Below are 15,378 nucleotides of genomic sequence, written 5' to 3'. Positions count from 1 at the left end.
ACGAAGATACATTTTTATATATCTCTGATAAAGAACATGCGTAGAATCAACGTGGTTAAATGGTTTAATCGTATAGATTATTGAGTATTCTGAAAAAAATAGACCAAATAAAACACGCAAATGAATTTGAATAAACCGTAATCACGCAGTATTATAGGTAATGTTAGAAGTTAATATTCTTCATATTGTGGCAGCTGCATAATGATTTATTGCGAGCAGTAAACTAAAAGAGCGAAGAAATGAGAGACGCGGTGTTAATACCGAAGATAGAGATTAGAAAAAAGCACTCGTCTACGCTTCGGTGCACACACGCTAATTGTGCGGTTTTAAATCTGAAAATTTAGTCTAAAAATTATAAATATATATTACCATTCGATTTCTATCAAGAGATTCAAGAAAAATGCTAGAATTGAGAATTAGGATAAATGCGGAAAAATCGCCCTATCAGCAACAACAACAACAAATCCAAGGACAACTGTTCGACGAAAAAGGACCTATATGACCACTACCGTGCTCAAAAAGGAAAGGATCTCCACGAAACCACAGAAATAAAAAAGAGTAGAACGCGCAACTGCCCAAAACCGCGATATATATTTTTTTCTATTCACGCGACCATTTTCCTTCGTCTCCATTGTAAAAGATAGGCGCATGGTATTTTTGGAAGGTTTTTGCTGTTCATTTTAAAAACTACACCAACTATTCAAGTTTATTAGGCCAGTTTAGTTATTCAGTAGGTTAACGCTTACAGTTTACCATTTGTTTACGAAATTTAATTATTTAAAAAAATAAATAAAAATTTCAAACAAACGGTTTGTTAGAAATATATATATTAGAAAATAGTTGTTTTTTTCTGTGCACGAAACCTGCAGTTCCTGACAGATTGTCTAAACCGTTATAACGAATGCAGGAGGAAGTGTCAACACAGGGTTTCCTGGAGAAGTAACGCTTTAACACATTGCATATATTTTCTTTGTTTTCTAAGGGATAGATAGAGATTCGAATACGCCGCTGAGTATGAAGTTATCACCCAGTAATCATCCAAAAAGGCAGAAATGGGAAAAACCGTTTGATTTTCTTTTTGCCTGCGCTGGTTACTTTGTCGGCCTGGGAAACATATGGCGATTTCCTTATCTATGTTTTGAAAATGGCGGAGGTAGGGTACACAATATTATGATTTTCAGTTAATTTTAATCAAGCTAATTAAACTAAATAGTTTTGTAACCATTTGAGATTGTTATACAACATCGGGCACGATTTGTAGCGTACTTTTGCATGCTTTACATTGGTAGCACATTGATAAGTCGTTTTACATTAACTGATACAAAAACCAAATAAAACACAATACTAGATAAGATAAGCACTCACTAGCTGTTTGATATCATGTAAGGCGTTTCACATTATACTCTCGTTCCCAGGCGCCTTTCTTATCCCGTATTTGTTATCTGTGGCATTCATGGGAATACCGTTTATCATATTGGAGACTTCATTTGGTCAATGCTGCCAATCCGGTATTATGAAGGCCTGGGACAAAGTTCCGCTGTTTAAAGGTAAACCAATACCGTGTATGTAGTTTACAGTCGCTATTGAACTTGTAGGCCTGTAGAGGTGGTCAAAATGTAGTTACTCTTTATTACGCTTAGTTGGCTCTGTGATACCCGTCATCTTCACATAGCGATTCACATAGCGATTCTTTACATAGCGTTTCATGAACAGGCGTTTCCTGAAATACAAAGACAAAAAGGAAACTGAGAAAGGGTTTATTGATTGCATTGCCATACAGCTAATACGACGAACATATCATTAATGGCATACTGCAGTTACAATATATTAGTTTACATATTTTAAACTTATTTTCAGGTGTAGCTTACGCCGGGGTAGTATGCGTTTTCCATTCGAACGTGTTTTACATTGTCATTTTGTCTTGGGTTTCAAAGTACATCGTGGCCAGTTTCTCTTCGCCATTGCCATGGTCCGTATGTGGAAACCCTTGGAACTCTGAAAATTGCGTCGAGATGAACGTTAGAATGAATCAAACCAACTTAACAGAGCATCAACTAAACGCAACTAAGGGAGTTTCTGCAGCTGAGGAGTTTTGGACGTAAGTTTGCCATTTATATACAAATTGTAATGTATACAAAGATATATATAGTACGATGGGGACGACGGGATATCTTTATCGCTTAAAATCCAAATGTTTTGTATTCATTACAATAAACACATAGTAGGGTGGGGAAGATGGGACATGTTTTTATTCTCATTTCTCGTCCCAATTGGTAATATACAAAGAATATTCACAAAATTATATAGTCGAAGCCTCGCCACTTTCCTTGTTAATTGTTCAAATACGGTCAGTAAATATGGGATATTGTGTGCTAAACTTACCCCACAGTAGTATATGAAACTAAATTTACAGTCATCTCTATTATATTCTCCAATGTTCAGAGAATAACGCTGTTTGTATTCATTATAATAAAGATGTGTTGTTTTAACAGGAAAGAAGTTTTAGGCATGTCTTCCGGTATCGACCAAGTTGGCAGCATAAGAACAGACCTACTGGTTAATATCTTACTGCTTTGGATTGGTGTATATTTCGCTACTTTCAAAGGGGTAAAGTGGCTGAGTAAGGTAAGACGTAAACCTAAATTGTTGCAGGGTTGGGGGAGACGTGCTGACTTGGCGTAAAATCGCTAAATAACTCCTCGTGTGTTTTAATATATTTTGAATTGTTGTTAATTAATAAAAGTATGATAGTAATAGTACGTGGCTTCACCTTTAACCATCATATAATTTGATATTGGAAATATTGGGCAATATGTGTTCTAAGTGTCCCGTCTTCCCCCAATCTTTATATATTAAATTTAATAAAAAAATATCAATTTTAAAGTTAGGCGTTTTCACTTCATCATGGTTGTCGGTATTCGACATAATTTTGGTGAAATGTTGCTACCCAAAAGCGTTCGCAGTTACTTGCACCATACACAAATGATTTTGTGTTTTTAACAATTCTGTTTCGCTGGTGGTTTTGTAAACCGACTTTCCAAAGCCACAGTTATAATACGCCACCCTCTCTCAATTACGCAAATGTTATATGTGACGTAACGTATGTATAAGCTGGTCCAACGCATTTACGTTTTGCTTTCGGCTTGGTATTTGCGTTTTATCGGATGTTTAATTTCTACTCGCTTAAGTAACCATTCGGAACGACCAAGTACAATATAGGCGGACGCAGCTGGGCGTTTAAAATGTCTCGTATGCAGTAAGAATCTCTTCCAGTAAGAAAAAAAAATAGTTAAAAATTAAAAAAATTACAACCAATTTTATAATAAAATATATGTATTAGGATGGGGGAAGATGGTACAGCTTTGCATTCTCTTTTCTCGCCCGATTTGGTAGTAAACAAATTTCTCGCCCGATTTGATAGTAAACTTTTAAGATTTTTAAAACCTTATATTTACCCCTCCCAGCATAGACAACTGTTAATTGTTAAAAATCACGACCAGGGTATTTGGATATTATGTGCTAAAGATGCCTCGTCTTACCACGCAACTGTACACTGGCACATTTTCGCTTATCATTGCAGCAGCAGCGGTTTATAGATAAACATTGCGCATATATATGCGAAATAAACTCATTTTCAAATTGGGCCCACATATTCAAACACCACTCTTTAGGTTGTTTATGTCACTGCAACACTGCCTATTCTTTTGATCATCGTAGTTGTGGTTCGTGGTTGCACGCTGGAAGGAGCTTACGATGGAATTTATTTCTACCTTGTTCCAGATCTTACAAAACTGGCGAAAGTCGAGGTAACAATTTTATTAGTTCGGTGTAAATGTGCATCGGCAATGTCATGTAATATTAATGTTGGGTACAACAGCCACACTTTTTAACTGTCAGTCTTTCCCACACTTTTATCCGCATATCGTGTTTTAACAACTGTTGTTTTGCTGTTGATTCTCTTCTCTTCGTTCTTTAAAATAACACGATCTTCGCTATCGTTTTCGATGGGATATAAGTAAAAACTATGTTATGTTATATAATCGATGTATTAAACGCAGGTTTGGGTAAGTGCAGCAACGCAGGTTGCCTATTCCACTGGAATTGGTCTTGCTTCGTTGGTGTTGCTGGGCAGTTACAATCAATACCACCACAACTTTTTTAGGTAAACTAAGAGGTTTATTAAATTCCACTAAAGTAAATTGATCAGTTTTTAATCACTGGAAATATAACTGCGTATACATTAAACCTGGATGCTTTTAATAGCTACGAGAACGCCTATAATTCAAATAGTTCGTGTAAGGCAGAAAGATTTGTGCCGAGAATCCTATAGTCAAGGATATAGTCGTTTAAGTTTATCGTGCAGTTTCTAGTCACTACACGAGTAAATATATGCTTACTTACATTTTATGCATGATATTTAGCATTAATATTAAAGGATTAAACTATTTTAAACCTCTTGGATATACCTTATTATACACATCGTTACATTTTTATTTGGGCAAAACAAAATGTTGCAGTTAAAACACATAAGCCTATCCTTAGTAGAGTGGGGGGAGATGGGACACCTCTTCAAAGAATTAAAAAATCATATTCTGACTACTTTCAGCATGGACCGTTGTTAACTGTTTAGAACACGATTTGGATATTTAGCTAATATGTGCTAAAGGTGTCCCGTTTTTCCCACTCCACTATTCAACACAAATATATTTTGCTTATGATTTAACAAAGTTGAATACCAATATATTTCTGCAGAGATTCGATTTTGATCGGCGTTATCAACAGCATGTCGAGCTTCGTGAGTGGTTTTGCTGTTTTCTCGTCACTGGGATTTATGGCAAAACAACTTGTAAGCAACCGAAGTAACTAGTTTTGTATTTACCGACTTCGTAAACTAACTTCGTTAGATACATATACTAAGCCTACAGCGTGCCGGATTAATAAGTGAAAAACTGCAACCTTACGCAGAATCATATAAATTATCTTGTTTACACGGGATGTCTGCAATTGCACTCCGGAAGCTTTGTCAGTGAGTGCAATTAATTATTTGCGCCAAAGAAAATGCGTAACGATTGGTTTAAGATTTAGGATTTTATAATTCACGTCTTTACAAACCCTGTGTTGCATGGTCTACTCAGTATTGTAGCCGACAGATCTTTTTTTTTACGTGGTTTTAAATTAAACCAGTTATGGTAGACAGGAGTTATAATAGCTCCATAAAAAACACAACTGGTATAATATATTTTTGCATGACTAACCGGTAATCGGGCATGTTAATCGGTAACAGTACAATGGAAATTTAAAATCCTGCCTGAATGCGATTACTAACGTTTCCATGTTCAGAACTGGGTTTAGCAGCCACACTTTTATTTAACATTTTTTACTTCTACAGCGTCTTTTGAACGGCTGCTTGTGCTGCTAAATTCCTTCTATTTGCTGTTTTAGTTAATCTGATCTTAGTTACTGTATTTTTATTCGTGATTCAGAACACAACAGTACAAGATGTAGCCGCTTCAGGACCTGGCCTTGTATTTATTGCTTTTCCTCAAAGCATTTCCCTCTTACCATTCCCGCAACTCTGGAGCTCAATATTTTTCTTTACGCTTCTTCTCTTAGGTTTCGATTCCCAGGTAAACTGAACAAGTGTTAGCGTTAAATTGAAAAGCTGGTATTGTAGGGTGGGGGAAGGTGGAACACCTTTTCATTCTATTTTCCCGTCTCATGTGGTAATAGACAAAGAACATTAAAATATTTTAAAAACGTATCTTCAATTCTTCACCATCAATTCTATAGACCGTTGTTAATTGTTTAAAATTCGGTCAGGATAATTGGATACAATGTGCTAAAGGTGTCCCGTCTTCCTCCACCCTCTTATATATACATAAAGTTATAGAATACGTGGTAACCCACTAAGTAACGTACCTGGAAACTCAACAGCGAGCATGAGGTGTATGGAAAGAACACCCGTGTTATATCGACTGCCGTTGCCCTGATGCCACATAGCAATAAACCATTACATTCCTTTATTCATTCGTTAATTCATTCATGCAGTTTGTTATGGTGGAATGTGCTGTCAACTTTTTCATTGACGGGTCGGCGCGGATTCGTTCATATCGCTGGCACAGAGAGATCGTGACAGCTATTATCTGTGTTTGCACTGGTCTTGTTGGGATACTAATGGTCACTGAGGTATAACTACATATTCTGTTATTGGTTTATGTTTACTTTACTAAATGGAATAAAGATATCAAAAACATGGACCATATTACCCCAACCTATTATAGTGAGGTGGGGGTAGATGGGACACCTATTATTGGATTTTCTCTCCCGACAAAGAACATTCAAAAACTTATAAACCAGAAAGTTATGTTCCGAGGGTATCCCGTCTTTTCCCAACCTATTAGTATAGATATAAATTAATATATTATCTCGTTATATAGTAGGGTAGGGGAATATGGGACACTTTACCACTGTGTATTTTCTTTCCATTTGGTAGTAAACAAAGAACATTCAAAAAACTATAAAACCGTATCCGCACGACTTTCACAACAGGCCGCTGTTAATTCTTTAAAACACGATCAGGCTATTTGGATACTATGTGTTCAAGGTGCCCCACCTTCCCCCACCCTATACTATACAACAACATATTTTCAATTTAAAAGTATACGGTTTATATTTCGAAGGAATGAAAAATATTTTACAACACTGTTATGTAAAATGTAATTATAAGCGCCTCTGGTCCTTCGTAAAAAAAAAGTTGGACCACTATAAAGCAGAAGATAGGCAAGGAAACCTATATGTTAGCTCTCCGTTATCTTTAAAATATACATATCTAATCAAAGTCATGCTCACTAACATATACGCCTTTAATTTAAAGAATTATTCACATTGATTTATACCCAGGGTGGAATTTATTTCTTCGAAATCTACAACGCGTATGCGGTTACTGGCTGGTGTATTTTTCTCATCGCAGCGTGCGAGGTTATCGCAATTTCTTGGGTGTACGGGTTGGACTTGTACTTCAAAGAGATCACAAAAATGATCGGTTCGGTGAAAGGAAAATGGTGGCTCACATTTTGTTTAAAGTTTCTGACTCCAGTACTTAGTTTGGTACGTCTTACCAACCCTGTAACACTATTTCGAATTCTATCTGAAGTTGACATGTAGGTATAGCGTTTTTTTTTATAATAGATGTAGCCTATAAGTGTCACTTTAATCCCCGTGCGTGGCGGAGAAACGACTGTCGTTATAACACGGGTGTTTTGTTTCACGTACCTCGTGTCCGCTTTCGAGTTACCATATACGTAACTTTGTTGGTGATTTTATCCATTTTCAGGCAATAGTAGGTTACTCCCTGGCCGGGTTTCGACCGCTAAAAGTTGGCAACTATGTCTTCCCACTTTGGGCGCAATGCCTGGGGCATCTTATGAGTTTGAGTTCCGTAATTTTCATCCCTGGTTACGCCATTTACATCAAGCTAAAAACGGGGAAGTCATTTGCCGAGGTAAGTATTTGTCAAGCATAATAGTGACCTTTCGATGACACCACGCAATATGATTCCTCTCTTTTGGTTTTTTAAATACCACGGTATTCGCTACCGTTTTCGATAATATACATAATTAATCATGGTATGTTATTTACTGGTTGGGGTAAGATGGTACATGTTTTTATTCGCTTTTCATGTATTTTTGTAGTAACAAATAATAATCAAAGATTTATGATGCCTCACTACTCCAAAAGCGTTGTTAACTGTTTAAAACACGTTGAGGAAATATGGGATATTATTTGCTAATGATATCCTATGTTTTCCAAAAGTACTATATAGTCCGGATTTTGCCTGTAACACACATTGATAAATATAAATAAACGCATTTTTAATACTATATATATATATATCTTAGTTGAGAAGGTGCGTCCCACCAAAGAAAGAAAAAATGTGCATCGAAGAAGAACGACATTCTTTAAATTCAATGGACAACAGATTGGAAAGTTTCTCCAGCGTGTAATCAACTATTTGTACTAGTATCACCTGATATTTTAAATACATAGTCAGAATTTGTTCATCCCTCTATCTATGATTCTATATGGTGTAATACAGAGTGTATCCCCGTTTTAATGTACAGTAGGGTGGGGGAAGATGGGACACCTTTTCATTCTATTTTCTCGTCCCATTTGGTAGTAGACAAAGAACATTCAAAGTATTATAAAACCGTATCCTCACGACCCTTATAAACCGTTGTTAATTGTTTAAAACACGATCAGGATATTTGGATATTATGATCCAAAGGTGTTCCATCTTCCCCCGCAGTACTATACTATTTGTTCTAGAGCTTAATTAATATAATTTGTCGGTTATGTGCAAATCTGATTTCTTTCTATTATTATACACGTATACATAATTTCTATGCAATCGGAAGATCTCATTATTAAACATTCATCGGTATACGTTTAACTTTTTTAAGCGTTCGCTATTGCCCGAACGTTCGTACAATTAATACGTGCCCAGTAATCTGTGTTGTCAGTCTACAGAAGTATAAGTACTGAGCACAGGCTTGAAAGGCTTTCTAAATATCTGGGGCAGGGTGATCTGGGGTATGCGGAGTGCACCTGTGCGTTGAATATATACGTACTTTTTTTCGGTGGAATTTACAAAACAAAATTGAAACTGTCTTTCTCAAACTTGCGTGTAAAATAAATGTGTTTTTGCCTAAACAGGCGGTAAGAAACAACCAAAATATGTTTCAAAAATAGAAAGCCAATCGCTGCTCCATAGAATTCATTGAAAGTACAGTGTCCAAATTTTATGTTAGGGGCACCAGTGGAAGGTATCGTTAATGGCGTCTATAATATCTGTATTCTAGCATAGGAATCTAGGATCGCGTTGGAGTACTAGTAAGCAGAAAACTGGCCGATGTTTCAGAAATTGCGGTAATTCAACCTATTACACTTTTAGGTTTATCATAGAAAATAGCTAAGAATGCCGCGCATAGTATTTAACAGAAGAACAATTCCTCTGTTTACAATTACAACGATTGTCTTACTGTTTTGGTTGACTTTAAATTGGCACAAGCAATTATCATATCTGGAGGGCAAAGCGACCAAAATAAAAAGAGGTCCTAATCCTGTAAATAAAGAGAAACGAAGTGGTTTAACTGCACAAGGCAAAACATTTAAACTAGATGGAAAGCCAATGACAATAATTAGCGGTGCAGTCCATTATTTCCGGATGCCACGTGAGTACTGGAGGGACCGTCTCATGAAAATGAAAGCATGTGGTTTAAACACAATTGAAACTTATGTACCATGGAATTTGCATGAACCAATACCTGGGAAATATAACTTCACTGGGGACCTTGACCTTGTGCATTTCATTCTACTTGCACACAAACTTGAATTCTATGTCCTGCTTCGTCCAGGCCCCTATATTTGTTCTGAATGGGAATTTGGGGGTTTACCGTCATGGCTGCTAAGAGACCCCAAAATGAAGGTCCGAACCATGTACCCTCCATACATTGCTGCAGTGACTAAATATTTCAACTACCTGCTTCCATTTGTAAAGCCCTTGCAGTACCAATATGGTGGACCCATCATTGCTTTTCAGTTGGATAATGAATACGGGTCATATTTTAAAGACGCTGATTACCTTCCCTACTTAAAGGAATTTTTACAAAATAAAGGCATAATTGAACTGTTGTTTATTTCGGACTCAATCGAAGGCTTACGACAGCAAACCATACCAGGAGTGCTAAAAACAGTCAATTTTAAGCGTATGGAAAACCACTTTACTGACCTTAGCAATATGCAACCAGATGCTCCATTGATGGTCATGGAGTTTTGGACAGGCTGGTTTGATTGGTGGGGAGAAAAGCACCATATCTTGACTGTGCAGGAATTTGGAGAAACTTTGAATGAAATCTTTAGCCAAGGGGGTTCGGTTAACTTTTACATGTTTTTTGGCGGTACTAACTTTGGTTTTATGAATGGGGCATATAAAGATGGTACTGGCTTTCACGCTGATATAACAAGCTATGATTATGATGCTCTGATCGCTGAAAATGGGGACCTGACTGAAAAATATTTCAAGGCCAAACAGATTATTGAACATTATTTTCCTGGCACTACTGACCAGAAGTCTAACATTTTACCATTGACACCACGTGTTTCATATGGAAGTGTACCCATATCACAGTCAATTTCTCTGTGGAATGGTCTTGCAGCAATCCCCTCTCAGGTTGAAACAGAGAGCCCTGTTTGTATGGAGATGCTAGATATAAACTCAGATGCTGGCCAGTCATATGGATACATTTTGTATCAGGCAGAAGTCCAGTTACCCTCATATGAAAAATTCATTGAAATCGGAGGTGTCCAGAATATTTATGATCGTGGTATTTTATTCGGAGATAACATAATTATAGCTCGGGTTAAAAACAGCATGACCACCAAACCAAAAATTCCTGTGGATGGAAAGGAAAAAATTAAAGTGAGTATTTTAGTTGAAAATGGTGGACGAACGAACTGGCAAGATTTTGATGACCAAAGAAAGGGGATTAATGGTTTCATTTCAGCTAATAATGAGCCTGTGAAAAATTGGAAGATTTCTCCTTTGGAGATGGACGAAAAGTACATCCGAGCGCTTTCGAAATCTTCATGGACCTCCGTGGAACAAAGCTGTGATTCTCTTAGCTCACCAATGTTTTATAAAGCGGAAGTAACTTGCCGTTCATCGCCCATGGATACATACTTGGACATGAGCTCTTGGGGAAAGGGGGTTGTATTTGTTAATGGTAGAAACTTAGGAAGGTATTGGTCAATTGGGCCTCAGCAGACTTTGTTTTTGCCTGGGCCCTGGCTTCATAAGGGAGCAAATGAAATAATTATATTTGAAGAGACAAAATGCAGCAAGGAGTTAAAGTTCACTGCTGAAGCGCGGCTTGGTTCCGTAGTAAACCACTAAATAGAGATTGAATTTTCAAATTTTATGATTTTTGTCGTAGAATTTACTTATTTTATTAATTTATGAACAACCTTTGTGTTACGCATTTTATAAAAATTTCCAAGTCCAAAAGGAAAATAGAAAACTGTGAGAATTGCTTTCTATATATATATATTATGCATGCATTTAAAAAACATTCAATTTTTGATTCATTAAAAATGTGTGTTGTATATAGTATATTAATGTATTAGTGGCTCATCTGGTATAAACAAGCCACTAATACGTTATTTATACTATGCCTGGTAGCAGAAGTAACATAATATGGTATATTAGTTACAGAAACACAGAAAGTTTTGCAGGTGCCCAATTGTTTATTTTAATTTCTTTTTTTGTTATGTGGTTCATGACCATGTGTATTATATGAAAACCCAATTGGGATTATTTTTTCATTTTATTTTGTAAATTAATGATAATGTGATGGTGATATGATATTGTACAAAAGCCTATTCACTGTGTTTTGTATATATATGCTCGTATAAATGACTGCTTCTTGTTTTGTCCAATCTGCCAAGCAGTAAAATGGAAACCTATACATTAAGAATGTGTACTTTTATTCCATGTACCAATAACTTGTGTAAACTGAAGTGAATTTTCTACTATTTTTATTAAGTTCTTTGTTTAATATCTGTTTTGTATTATAAATATATATATATATATATATATTATGTTCAAATTTCGTGTTTAAAGCTTTCTAATTTTTAAAATATTGGAAAACTAATTAGTAATTACACAGTAATACAGTTTTGCAGTATATAATATGCTGGCTTACACTTTAATTTATGTACTCCGATTTTTGCATTCAGTTCAATTGTAGTTTTTCAAATTAAACTGCTGCTCTAAATTTGGTCATGACTTGGTGCATCAGACACATAGATAACGTGAAGGTAAAAATATATTCTTATATTATATTATATATTTATATGAATACTGATCTCTCTTAATTAAATCATATGTTTTGTTTTTGTTTTTTTACAAACAGAAGAGTCATATATTACAGTCAAAATCCTATGTTATGAAACTATTCTGCAATCAAATTTTCTAAAATCCTATGTTATGAGACTTTTGTGCTATCAAATTTTCTAAAGTAATGTTGTTTTTTACTAAAGGGCTTTGGTTTGTTTTCCACTGAAGATATCAGTAGTGATTCTGTAATACTGGAAGAAGATCCAATTATTAGTTGTCAATTTTCATGGAATAAGCTATACAAGTACCGGGTGCCTATTTATTTCTTATCTTGAAAATTTAAAATATATTATTGTCAAACCTAGTGAGTCATTTCACATGACTGCAACTAAAAGTACACTAAAACTAAATTCTTGTCATTTTTTAATAAAATGTTTATGGTTATTATCTGAACTGCTACCATGCCATATTTGGAGCACTGCTTTATCAACTCTCATAAACCATTAAAACTGGTAATTTTTGGTTGTATAAATAACTCAGTTCATTGATACACATAGAAACTATAAAGTAAAATTCAGTTTATTGGAATTATTTCGAATTTGGTTTAATAATCATTAAACTATTTACATTTTTAATTTTCCAACTGAACCTTGGACCCAGGCATGCGATTATTGCATGAAGTCACTGGAGACCACAGAAGAAATGTGCAAACGTTTAGCTCAAAATCCTGGGTTAAAACTTCCATATCATGAATGCTGTGAATCAAATCCTGTTACATATGTACACTGCCAAAAATGTGAGGTATACACTGGGGTATTTGAATTGTATGTGCATTCAGTTATTTGTATTATCTCAGTTATAGTGGGGTGGGGGGAGATGGGACACCTTTAGCACGGAATATATAAATATCCTAATCGTGTTTTAAACAATTAACAATGGTCTCTGAAAGTCGCGAGGACAAGGTTTTATAATTCCTTGAATATTTTTTGTTTGCTACCAAAATGTACGAGAAAATAGAATGAAAAGGTGTCCCATCTTCCCCCATCCTACTATACATTTTTTTTCTGTCGTAGAGAAGTAATTTATTCAAGACATTTTTACATGGAAACAGCTATTAACCAAAGTCCTGACTTATTTACTTCATTTAATATTTGCTTAAAAAAGGGAGATCTATTATTTTTTGGTTGTTTATTTGCTAAAGAAAGTATGTACTTCTGTCATTTATCTATTAGAAACAGCCACAATATCTGATCTAACTTTTTTCTTGTAGGAAATTTACTGTTCGATGGAATGTAGAGAGAAAGCTTACAACGAGTTCCATAAAGTAAATTTATTTTCCAAATTTCTAATATTCACCTATGAAGTATTTTTGTTTATCTGCGCTTTATTATAAATTTAGGCTTGTGCAATATATTTAACTTTAAAATGACAGTCTTTTTCTGCCCTTTCTTCTTTCTTTCTTGTTGTAACTTTAGGTAATTTATTCTTCACTGTTGTAATAAAAGAAATATAAAATAAATTTAATAAAATTCAAGTTGTGTAAACTGTTTTTTGAACCTACTTTGATTTTCTAAATGATCAAACTTCCCTGTTTATGAATAAAGACGTTGTGTCCATCATCGGACCTAATTGATCGAAATGCTCTTGAAATTCTTGATGAAACTTGGAGAGGATGTCATTATCCTCCAGAGACAGCTTCAATACAAATGATCATACGTATTCTTGCAAGAATTAAGCAGGTTTTAAATTTTGTTTTTATTTTAAAATTTATATAAAAAACTCCATTTAAATTTAGTTTCTATTTCAAAATTTATATCAAAATACCTACATTTCTAATTTTGTATTCTCAACAATTTTCTGTCATTGAAACTTACAAAAATTATGTTTTAGGTTGGCTTATTTCTAAATTGTTTGTATATAGTGTATAGACATTTTGGATCCAGGAAATAAATGATTTGTAAGATTGTCTTCTATTAAAGATACAGAAATTTCTGTCATGCATAAACTCCTGATTACACTTTTCTTTTTAGGAAGAAAAAAAAGAAGAGTTTATTTCTGATATTGAAAAATTCTGTCATGCCAGCAGGAATGATGTGGAACAAATTGCTCATAAATTGCTTGGAGAGCAGTTCTTAGGTAGTACCATCTGTCTTATAGATAGGAATAGGCTTCTTTCAACAATCCGAACAGTTATTGCATCTTTCAACCCTTTTAGGCTTACTGCGCTCTCTACCTCACACAATACACACAATAGTCTTAACTTTTTATACAAAAATATGTTTAAATTGTTATTTTTTCTATACGTGGGCAAGAGGTGTATGAAACAGAACAGTTGTTTAAAGACTGCTGTTTTCTGGCCACGCTAGGATAAAGCAAGTTACATTCATTCTTTTATCAGTTCAGTTAACAACTTTGCGTGAACAACTAGCATCTGTGTTTTTTGATGAGTCTGTCCAACATTGGTTCACCGATGATGGTTTCAAAAATCTATTTGCTCTGCTTGGTACCAACCAGCAAGGTGTTGGTACAAGTGCTCTCAGTGTATGGGTGCACAATTGTGATGAGTTAGATTTAAATCCACAGGACAAGGAAGAATTAGACAGCTTGATTGATGGTTTGTATGAGGAATTAGAAAATGGTGAGAGATTGTGCTGTAATATTTTGTAATACAATATATTGTTATGTGTATATGGTTTTTTCTAAATATATGTTTTTAGTTGCTGGGTCATTTTTGAACTGTGAAGGTGCTGGTTTATATAGAATACAAAGCAAATGCAATCATAGCTGTGAGCCAAATGCTGAAGTCTGTTTTCCAAACAATAACCACAGGTTTGTATGACAATACCTACTTTTGTTAAGGTGTGTTTTACACCAAACTTTTTGTGGTTACACCCACACTGTAGGTCGTATTATAGTACGAATGAGTTTAACATTGTCATGTCATACACCAGCCAACTAGTATTTCAAAACTATTTACTTCCACAACCTGGATGGCGCTACAAGACAACAATTGTTTTATCTTACAAGTTATGTTCCAGGGTATCACCCTTTTGTATATTTTTTCCAGTTTTCATACTATATTTATTGTACAGTAATTTTGTATTTAAGTATTAAGTTCAGCAACCAATATAACAGGCTTGCAGTGAAAGCTTGTAGAGACATAGCAGCAGGTGAAGAAATAACGATTTCATATTTAAGCCAGTGTCAAATTGCTCGAGGTTGTCGCTCAAGACAACAATATCTGAAGTAAGTGTAAATCTTTATCTTTTACACCTTATTACCTTCATGAATTTAATCGAAAAAATTTTTTAGAGAAAACTATTTATTCCACTGCTGCTGCTCTAAGTGTTCAGAACAAACAGATGAAGAATCAAGTTCTGATATGGAGGATTGACTGTGGTAGTTGGTCTTTAAGTGCAGAAATAAAACAAATTCGAGAATTTGTCCTAATAGTTGGTTATGTAGGTTGCGTTACTTTGGTCAAA

The 15,378-nt window shown here is 35.0% G+C and overlaps 3 protein-coding genes across 4 annotated transcripts; all 3 read left to right on the top strand.

Annotated features, from left to right (window-relative positions):
• The first annotated feature begins 870 nt into the window (after positions 1–870).
• LOC149732339 (sodium- and chloride-dependent GABA transporter 1-like) lies at positions 871–8,407 on the top strand. The gene is made up of 12 exons (XM_089883729.1): positions 871–1,153; positions 1,416–1,547; positions 1,858–2,098; positions 2,493–2,625; positions 3,672–3,806; positions 4,059–4,162; positions 4,753–4,846; positions 5,484–5,627; positions 6,049–6,186; positions 6,901–7,107; positions 7,334–7,501; positions 7,899–8,407. Exons 1-12 carry the CDS (start codon positions 1,015–1,017, stop codon positions 8,001–8,003), a joined length of 1,740 nt encoding a protein of 579 aa, XP_089739855.1. The 5' UTR covers positions 871–1,014; the 3' UTR covers positions 8,004–8,407.
• Positions 8,408–8,839: 432 nt separating this feature from the next.
• Positions 8,840–11,793, top strand: LOC149732338 (beta-galactosidase-1-like protein 2). The gene has a single exon (XM_089883716.1). The coding sequence runs from the start codon at positions 8,975–8,977 to the stop codon at positions 10,949–10,951; it is 1,977 nt and encodes a 658-aa protein (XP_089739842.1). The 5' UTR covers positions 8,840–8,974; the 3' UTR covers positions 10,952–11,793.
• On the top strand, positions 11,739–15,337 carry LOC149732337 (protein-lysine N-trimethyltransferase SMYD5-like). 2 transcript variants are annotated; one of them, XM_089883748.1, is made up of 10 exons: positions 11,739–11,874; positions 12,097–12,204; positions 12,554–12,694; positions 13,164–13,217; positions 13,498–13,632; positions 13,924–14,029; positions 14,292–14,531; positions 14,611–14,722; positions 15,029–15,139; positions 15,206–15,337. In XM_089883748.1, the coding sequence occupies exons 1-10, from the start codon at positions 11,839–11,841 to the stop codon at positions 15,285–15,287; spliced, it is 1,125 nt and encodes a 374-aa protein (XP_089739874.1). In that variant the 5' UTR covers positions 11,739–11,838; the 3' UTR covers positions 15,288–15,337. The 2 variants fall into 2 exon arrangements, with proteins under 2 accessions (XP_089739874.1, XP_089739875.1); XM_089883749.1 differs by having other exon boundaries at positions 11,852–11,874; positions 12,097–12,197.
• Positions 15,338–15,378: the final 41 nt, after the last annotated feature.

The sequence above is a fragment of the Ciona robusta genome, chromosome 8 (genome assembly GCF_009617815.1).
Source record: "Ciona robusta chromosome 8, ASM961781v2".
Taxonomy (NCBI): Eukaryota; Metazoa; Chordata; class Ascidiacea; order Phlebobranchia; family Cionidae; genus Ciona; species Ciona robusta.
The sequence above is the reverse complement of the archived record's forward strand: the minus strand, read 5'-3'. Positions and strand labels throughout refer to the sequence as shown.

Coding starts and splice junctions, on each gene's coding strand:
- LOC149732339 (XM_089883729.1), top strand. CDS start 1,015: ATGAAGTTATCACCCAGTAATCATCCAAAAAGGCAGAAATGGGAAAAA. Junction 4,163..4,752: donor TACCACCACAACTTTTTTAG/GTAAACTAAGAG, acceptor ATATTTCTGCAG/AGATTCGATTTTGATCGGCG. Junction 7,502..7,898: donor CGGGGAAGTCATTTGCCGAG/GTAAGTATTTGT, acceptor TATATATCTTAG/TTGAGAAGGTGCGTCCCACC.
- LOC149732338 (XM_089883716.1), top strand. CDS start 8,975: ATGCCGCGCATAGTATTTAACAGAAGAACAATTCCTCTGTTTACAATT.
- LOC149732337 (XM_089883748.1), top strand. CDS start 11,839: ATGACTTGGTGCATCAGACACATAGATAACGTGAAG. Junction 13,633..13,923: donor TTCTTGCAAGAATTAAGCAG/GTTTTAAATTTT, acceptor TTTTCTTTTTAG/GAAGAAAAAAAAGAAGAGTT. Junction 14,030..14,291: donor GCTTGGAGAGCAGTTCTTAG/GTAGTACCATCT, acceptor TTCTTTTATCAG/TTCAGTTAACAACTTTGCGT.